At 34.7% G+C, this 9,542-nt stretch overlaps 1 protein-coding gene across 1 annotated transcript in view; it reads right to left on the reverse strand.

Moving 5' to 3' along the window:
* Positions 513–9,542, reverse strand: part of LOC107630565 (vacuolar protein sorting-associated protein 54, chloroplastic) — a gene marked incomplete in the record, with an annotated part of 19,911 nt that continues 10,881 nt past the window's right edge. Inside the window, 11 exon segments of the mRNA XM_021118986.1 lie at positions 513–972; positions 1,060–1,140; positions 2,326–2,393; positions 3,504–3,665; positions 4,820–4,899; positions 5,026–5,107; positions 6,378–6,531; positions 6,793–7,187; positions 7,274–7,357; positions 7,460–7,631; positions 8,755–9,008. Of these exon segments, the coding sequence (XP_020974645.1) occupies positions 834–972; positions 1,060–1,140; positions 2,326–2,393; positions 3,504–3,665; positions 4,820–4,899; positions 5,026–5,107; positions 6,378–6,531; positions 6,793–7,187; positions 7,274–7,357; positions 7,460–7,631; positions 8,755–9,008 (1,671 nt within the window).

Below are 9,542 nucleotides of genomic sequence, written 5' to 3' on the forward strand. Positions count from 1 at the left end.
TTTCTGCTTCCTATGGTATCATGTCTCTTATCGACAGCAAAAAACAAAAGCAGAGAAAAAAAAAGAGGAATACAGTAAAAAAAGGGGAGTTTAAACGATTTTTGTTATTATTATATCCCTGTCTAACCTAAATCTCTTATTTATTAATTTTTTAAGGGGAATAGTAAAAAACGTTAGATACCAGTCAACCAAACCAGCTGCAAGGGGTTATACAGTTGGTCACCATGATTTTTTGTTTCATTTCAATGTGTAATTTTTCAAGCAGTTATAATTTGTTAAAAAAAAAAATAGGTGACCATCCGCCTTTTAACCATCGTATGGCCAACAACCCCATCTTTACTCTCCCTCCAACAACCCCATCTTTACTCTCCCTCCAGACCCTCCTTCACAAAAAAGAAAGAGCATATTTTGTTAGTTGGTATTCATGTGTGTGTTTCTCTCTTCTATTTATTTATTTATTTATTTTATGTTGATTACATATTGGTTACAAAACCGTTAGTCATGTAGTTCTCGTCAAAAAGAGCATTTAATGAAATTAGGCAAATATCTCTTGCAACAAATACCACACAGTATCATGGCAAGAAAAGCATAGCTATTTCATCTCTATGTACAATTCAATCCCATACATGGACTGGCGCCAATCCAACATTAAATGATGAAAGATGATAAAGGATTCATTTGCATATAAAACTAAACAAAATCTAGTGATGGTATTACCTCAACTTAGTGTTACACAAAAATGCAGAGTGAAGAAGGTTAAAATCAACCCCACATCCTCCAAAGTATGTTAGCCTTCCAACATAACCAATTGAGTTGCTACTTTACAATATCTTTTACTGAACAGCATCAGTCCCAAATTTTTGCACCATGAATTCATCCAGCTGCCCCCAATTTGGGTTATCTGATTTACTCAAGTCGCCCGTTGGTAAAGACCGTATACATTGAAGAATATGTTTGATATCTCGTTGGAGCCTGACATGGGGAAATGTTAAGAAACGTAAATTAAATCACCATATTTTTAATGGAATCTTAAAACTGTAGTTCCAAATCATAAGTTACCTATTCTGTGCTTGGGAGGTGGTTATATCAAATTTCGAAAATGCTTCCGAAATTTGTGAGTGAAATATGACGACAACTTGCCTGAAAGATAGAAAATTTCAGGGGTGAAAGAATTCATATGATGTTGGCTTTATAGTTATCACTTTTTCTTGAGTTAACAAATCAGGAACACTTTCCTTTGCAGCCAGAAAAATAATACAAAAGCAATATGTTAGGAACCATGTATATGGTCAAGGGGAAGAGAAATAGAAAGTATGGGTATGTTGGGAAGGTGAGAATGAGATAGCGATGGGAGTGAGTATAAGAGGGAAAATGAGAATTAGACTAGCTCATTCAGGGATTTTGTACTAGGACAGATCCATAGGAGAGTGGAAGCCTCTCGAAATACTGCCCTTCTTCTACCTTTCTTTCATTTCATGAATAATACTATCCTGGGAAATAGAGTGATGTCACACTGATATCATTCTATATCTCCCTGAATCTATACCCTTGTCACTACCTATACTATTCTATTCCTTTCTTTTATCAACATGGTAGATCAGATGGTAGATAGACCTGTGGTTAGGTGTAGAAGGAAAACTAAGTGTCAAGAGAAATTTAATCATAAATGTACTAACTACAAACATGATACATCACATAGCAAAATGGTGTCATTTAATTTATATAATCGACCCCACCAAATGATATAAGGCTTTGTTGTTGTTGTACCAGGTTCTTACACAAGGTTGTCAATTAGCTATAACGCTATTGCTGCGATAACAGCTATTTGACAACCTTGTACACAATGTCATAAACAAATCATATAAAACAATACAATTACAAATCCAAAATCTGTAACAGCACAACAGTCGCAATACATGTAGATGAACCTTCACATAACAGACCAAAATAATATGAAAATGAAAACAAACTAAGAAAAGAAAGTAATAAAGATATAACATTATATGTTATCAAAAACAAATTAAGATGGGAATTGATACTAATGCCCACCACTGCATTATGTGTGGTCATTATATCATGCCTTTGGGATGTGCTTCTGTAATTCTTTCTGCCCAGTAAAATATTTGTTCAGAAAGTTACCAAAAGGAATTCTTGTGGATTGACAACATTCTAAGTACCTGGGGTTAATTGTTTTCTAGACACAAGCAAGCAAGTCAAGAAACAATTATTAAGAACTCAAGCATTTGGATAAATCCAAAAGTTGTGTCAAGTGGTTAGTTGCTCCTAAAGTTGTAATATTCTTGTAGAGATTTCTGAGTTTCTTACCTGAAGATTGCTTGAACATCATCTTCATGCAAAGTACGAGACAGAACACGTTGGAGGTATCCAACTTCCTAAGAAAGGGGAAAAATGGTTCAAATAAGACATTGCGTTGTTACAACCAGAGTTAAATTATGATATACTCAATTTTAAATCACCCTATGCCATCAAATAAATCCAAAGTATAACCTACAAGCGCACATGAAGTTGCTATTTGTTCTGGATTTATCTTTCTAAATGTCTCAAAAGTTCAGCAGAGTCAACCAGTAACACAGTTCTGTTGGACAATAGCTTCCTTCTTTATCCTTTTAATAAATAAAAAATTCTTTAAAAGAAAAAAAAGAATCACGACCAAATAAAATCTTAATAGCAAAAACTCCAGGGCAGTTCCAGCCTAAGTTCATTTGTGCAGAGCAGCTATGTTTATGCAAATTCTTCAACAATCTTGAGAAGTTATCTCCACATTAACATTTTCAGCACAATTATATCACTCTTTTCTTTGATCTCCACACTCAAGAGAATAATAAAGATCTTTTTGTTTGCATATTCACCCCTCATTACCCCTTTTCATGCTCCAAGAAAATTTGACAGAGAACTGATCTAACAATAATAAATTAATAACTGAAAATAGCAAGGTTCTGAAAATTGGACCAGATATTAAGCCAGGCAAGCCACAAAGCACTAGTTTATTACTTAAACCAGAGTTAAATAATTTTTTTATTATTATTATTTGTAAGCTTGGCCAAGCAAAGTATATGTTTGGCCATCTTTATCAAAATGAAGTAGTTAACTCTCAATTTTTTAGGTTTGGCCAATTAACTGGTTTTCAGCCAGTTTTCCCTTTTAAATGATGGTTTCCATTTAAATCAAGATTTTTCAGGCATGCCTGGCCCAGGTACCCAACCAATTCCAGTACAACTGGTCAGACCAGACAATTTATTTCAGTTGTAAGAACCATGATTAATTGAGCATAAGAGTTACAGATAATATCAAGAAGGAACACAGACAATGTATAAGGTGAAGAAGCTTTATGCATGCAGATTAACCGGAAGATATACCATGATAAGGAGAGAGAGAGAGAGAGAGAGAGAGAGAGAGAGAGAGAGAGAAGATACCAAAACATTGAACAAGTAGAAAAATCAGATGCAAAGCACAATCACTCTCTCTAATTACATTGTATTTACCTTTGTAAGGGACTTGGCAAACTGACTAGGCTGGGGATCAGTATCCTCAGGTCTATTCCAACTCTCAACAATTTGAGGCAACCCACGCAAATGGACCAGTAATCTCTCTCGCATTATCTGAACTAATTTGGAATGTATTTCATCTCTGTGAACTTTATAATCCTGGATGGATAAAGAGGGAAAAGAAACCACACAAAATGGAAAATCAATGTGTAAGAGACCACAAAGAAATAGGACGAAAAGTTTGTATTATTAACACTTATAGCTGGATCTCAGCTACAAGGGAAGGAAATTCAGAAAATTTGGCAACAAGCAGAGGGAAGATAGAGCACTATAGCAGCTCTGCTCTCCCAAGCCAATTCTCAGAAATGACCTATTTAAAATCCCAATCCTCATTCTATATATATTTCTTCCTATTGACCTCATTCACATACTCTGTACTGACTCTCTCTCTGCCATCTGCCATCCTCTATTCACACTTTGCTCAATCTGTTAAGCACTGGCCCCGCCTACCTGTCCTTTGACTACACCTGAATTAATGCCTAAATTATCCCTGTACTTCTTCTGTTACAAAATATTATTGACAGTTCTTCAAGTCTTCTTGCAACCAAAATGAAATAGAAACAAACTCTTTCATCCATAAATATATTAAACGAGACACAATTATGAATAAAGGGAAAAATAAAACTAAGAAACAACAAGACTCTTCCATGACAGAAACTAAAAAGAAATAGGGATCCCAATGGATCACTGTTGAGGTATAGAACCATTGATTTTTCATCCTTTGTACCTCTGGCATTTCTTTCCTTCGACTTTAACAATTATCTTTCCATACTTAGGAATGAAAATAGGAATTCTTTTTGTGCAATAAATGAAATAGGGAATCTGTGAAAGAGCGATGAAATGAAAAATGTTTCACTTATTTAATTACCCCTCTTTGGTCCCAAATAAGTGTCCAGTTAAAATTACTTGCCTGAATTAAGATAATTATTAGAAATACCTGGGTGTAATTAAATTGGTAAATTAATTATATGAAATTACCCTTATTAACTCTTCTTTTTTAATACCCAGATTCTCTTTCTACTTGCACACTATCTCACATTCATTTAATAGAGTTACTTTTTTCAATGGACACTTATTTCATACCTAATAACACTTCTAAAAATAGACACTTTTTGAAACCAGAGTACAGGAAAATTTTTCACCAGACTCAAAGAATTGCTTAAGCATGAACTTTCATCAACATGCAGCAACAATAAAACTCACTTCAAAAATCCAGTAGATAAGCACTGGTTGAATAAAGACTAAGCATGTACCTGAGCAACTCGATCAATCTCCGAAAGCAATAATGCTTTTCTAGTCTCCGGTACTTTCAGAAAAAGAATATGCCGAATTTCTTATGCCAGAAATGAAGAACAGAGACCATATCAGAACACATAAAACCTATTTAATAAAATCTTGTGAAACCAACATATTAGGGAAATTTCCATTAAAAACAATAGTTAAGTGCATCCATTAGTACCAGGAATAATAGCATGGGTAAAACTAATGACTTGACTTGCCAATGCCAGATGTTTCGAAGTGATGGACTTCAAACCAGACACCTGCACACAAATTAGAAAATTGAAGAGCCTGAAAAATGACAATACTAACAGGAAAATGAAATGGAATGAAGACAGTCCATCAGAAGGATAAATACTTAATCAAGAAGAAGTGGAGAAGAAACAAAAATTCTAGGGACTGTTCTAACTTTTGACATAATTGGAGTAGCACATACTCAGCATTCGGTTAAACAAAATGATATCCAACATTAGACACCCAACAGTTCTAATCTTATCACTAACACTCAAAAGTCTTACAGTTTTTCCAGTGTGAAACAATACACAAGCTGAAACAATGAAAGTATATGCACCCTTAGGTAAGTTGATTAATGAACAAGTTGAATCCTGAAACCTAGTTCAAGTTTTGCATGGGAAGCATGTATATTTATGCTTGTAGATAAAAGGCCGGACAACACTATGAGGATAAAATAAGCTGGTTTAGAACAATTGTCCATGTAAGACAACAACCTGCAGTCAAATCAGACAGAACCATGCATGAATTGTCACTGTCAAGTATCTTAGAGAGCTTTCCCTCAATAATCAGTTTGGTCTCTTGAGTTTTAAAACATAAATGAAATTGCTACTTTGACCAATCTAGTTAACAATGTACTTATATGTGCAATTAACTGCCATTGTGGCAATCTAAGAGCTAGCTGACATTGCACTAAGGTATAAGACTCAATTTGGTCCTTTGAAGTACTAAATTGAATCATGCAGAAGTATGAAATTTAGTCCACTGTAAGACCAAAAGAAATCCCTGAAGAGACCAAATTGAGCTCAACACCTTTAGTGCTATAGTGTTATATGAGCTAGCTGTTAAACTACCACAGTGGCATCTAACTAGGTACGCATTCAATTAATTAGATTGGTGACAGAAGGATCAACTTGATTCACACTTATAGAACTCAGGAATCAAACTGACTATGTTTAAGACCAAACTGATACTGAGTGAAAACTCGTAGACCAAACTGATTCTTATCTCTAGTGAGGAAGTGTGAGAAAAAGTAAGAAACTGAAGAAGTTAAAGTGAGATACAGTTGGAATCTTGGAGTCAAATCAAGATCTGAAGCTATAATCTAAAACATTTTGAATGAGTTAGGTTTGGTTACTAGCTATAGAGTTTGTACATGTGCCGCGAAAATAACCAAATGCTACCTTATCTCACATCTCACAATCGGTGCAAGAATTGGGAAAGCAAACTGCTGAATACATTATAAAATATAGTGATATATCTAATAGGTAATAACAGTTCAGAGAATAATATTAGTACTACCTGCATAGCACCAGCCCCAAGCACAAGTTGACAAGTTCGTGTGTTGAAAAATTTCAAAATTTCTACCACACGATGTACAACTTCTGAAGAAAGTGACGGCAACAGGTTGTTCATATCAATGTACTCTGACAACATCTTCAGCAATATTAAGCCACTAGAGCAAAAGCAAGTAAAGTAATGTAGTTTAATTGACAAGCTGGCATACCAATCAAAAAGACACAAACAAATCATAAAAGTAGAGGTGGACCATGCAGATAGGCAACATCAAAGTAAGAGTAAACACATAGAACTATAGAAGTATATTGAAACAATTAAATAATCAAGTGTACATAGAAATGCTTATTATGGGAGAACTGCAAGAAAAGGAAAAAGGAAGGGGAGGAGCACAAAATGGAGAAGTAAAAACATAACTAACCAGTTTACCATGTGATAACCAACACCTTTGTAGTAAAGAGCCTGAGATGCCGATTTTTTATGGTCTTTCTCTATATTTTTACTTTGTGCTGATGAAATTTTACTATTAGCTCTACTTTCAATTGAATCAGCCTGGGCTTTAGTGTTATCTAATTCAGTAGTAGCCAATTCAGTGGAATTACTCTGCTCCTCGGGTTGTTCAGCATTTGACTGTCCAGTGTCCGATGTTGGCAGAACATCATTGTAACTAGTTGAATTAACATCCTCAGATTCATTAAGGTTCTCAGAATGCAATGCATCAGATGAAAAAACCACTTTGATAATGGATTGAAATTCATCAGGAATATCTATCTCCACCCATGTTTCTTGGTCAAGCACTGCCCTAATTTTTGTCATCTGATTGCAAAGAAGCAACTATTAGAAGCAAGTAGAAACTGAGAATATTCATGATAAAACATGAAAATAACAGAGTTGAAACTAACCCGAGATTCATGCTGGAAATCAACAAAGGCTTTGGCCTGAGACTGCAGTGTCCCACGGATGCTGTATCCCAATCTTCCACCAACCTGTTAAATTGAGCATGGGAATTACAAGATGGATATAAAATAACAATTTCTCAATAACATAATTTCTAATCTTAAGCTTCAAAGCAATAGGAAAATAAGTACTTTTTCTGTAGCAGTAATGAATTCCTGGGTGATGTTATATATGTTCAGAAACTCCTGCAATTTCAGCCTTGGATGGAGAACAGCACGGACCCCCAGAAGCTTTGCCCATCTTCCATGAGCAGCATCACATGCTGCAAATACAGCTTCTGCGTTTTCTCGCAATACATCAGCTCTGTTTAGGACCAAATTCTATGAGAACATCAGACAAATTACACGGCAAATGAAATATAATATCTAATTCCATCTTTTTTTTTATATCAACAAGTGTAGGAAGTAGCCAGTGGATTCCGCATCATGTTCTCTTTTTAGAGGACATTCATTAAGTTCCATAAGGAACAGTAAAAAAATTCAGCAGTTAATCTGAATCTTGAGGCACCTGCGCGCCTCTAAGACAACTAATGATTAATAAAATGCATAATATGAAGATAAAAAACATTCGAGATCAAAGAGCATACTGATGTTATTGTTATGGCAATCAAAGCAATTGTTCTTGCACATAAATAACATAGTGCACACTCAATTTAGCTAAAAAATTCCAATGCCAGCATAACATTTTTAATTATATAATGCACTTTGATATCACGAATCTTGGGCAATATAGATCACAACTTGCTTACTTGCACAAAAAGAAACAACTAAGCTTTATCCCACCAGATGAGTTGGCTACGCGGATCAAAAGGCTCATAGTGCTATATCATAAATCATATTTATGTTTGAACCATTGATAAATTTGTACATATCTCTTTTAATAATATCTCCACTATGGTTTTCTTAATTCTCCCTCAATATCTAGCTTTAGGACTACCCTCCATCTGAACCACTCCCCTTGCTAGAGCCTCTAAAGGCCTCCTCCAAACATGTGCAAGCCTAGTATGACGAGTATTGGGTTTACCCTGAAGGATAGGATTGCCGGTACTGAGAAAAGGAACCAAATTGTTCTCACAATTGCAATCTATGCCACTAATTGAATATTGAGGTAATTCAGATATTTTTAATTAATGGCAGAAAACAAGTAAACCTTATGGCAAGATTAAGACTTTCCAAAGGTCTAAATTTAATAATTTTTTTTTATTGGTTTCTCTCTGATATATGTTGAGACAGAAAAGTTTGTCTTCCAAGGGTGGTCCTCTCTTCATCTTAAGAAAAAAGTTTCATTCAATCTATTGAATTGTGAAATTCAGGTGCCTCTGAATTTCCAAATAGCACCTGAATTTGCAACTTAAAAGGACCGGAAAAGGACCTAGAAAAGAAAAGATTTTTCAACAAGCCTATAATATCAAGAGACCAGATTTAACCTGAAATTTTTTGACATGTTTGCAGAGCTTGCAGCATCAACTGCTCTTCCCTGAAACGAACCCCTTGGACCATTTCGTTGTGGTGAATGTGACAATAATGTATGACTGTGAACTTCGCTTTCATTCGGTGTTTCTGCAGCCGCAGCACCATGAGCAATTGCAGCAGCAACAGAATCAGCAGCATAATGACCATCACGGTTGTTCAAAATCCATTCAATGGCCCTTTTCACTTCAGCCGCCCGCACTAAATGTGCCTGCAATCACTAAATGGAAAAAGATCTTATTACATCTCTTAATAGCAGATGTAACAGATGAAATTTCTAGCATATGATTAACTAAATCTAAGAAAGCATCCCATGGGTTCTGCATTCATCCATCAATCAGTTAATGATATAGGGCATTTAAATGGTAACTCCATAGACAGTTTTCAAACACGGAACTAAGATGTGATTGGATCTATGTAGCTGCATCAACCTAGTGAAATGAGGCTTGGGTGTTGTTATGACGACTTTATGAAATGATTGATGCTATCATACCATTAGCACTAATAATTTAAGTCTCAAGTGAAAATTGGAAGGAAAAAAATACCTTAGTTTTTTAATTATAATTTTAAACTTTCGTAATTCAGTAATTATATATTTATGACTCATGATTAAGATTCATAATCATCACAAAAGTTCGTGATTTTTATTTTATGATATGAAAATCTCATTATACCAAATCTTATTTGTTATTTTGTAATTAATACTTTTAGAAATTATTTTTATTTTAACAAATACATAATGTTC

The sequence above is a fragment of the Arachis ipaensis genome, chromosome B03 (genome assembly GCF_000816755.2).
Source record: "Arachis ipaensis cultivar K30076 chromosome B03, Araip1.1, whole genome shotgun sequence".
Lineage (NCBI taxonomy): Eukaryota > Viridiplantae > Streptophyta > Magnoliopsida > Fabales > Fabaceae > Arachis > Arachis ipaensis.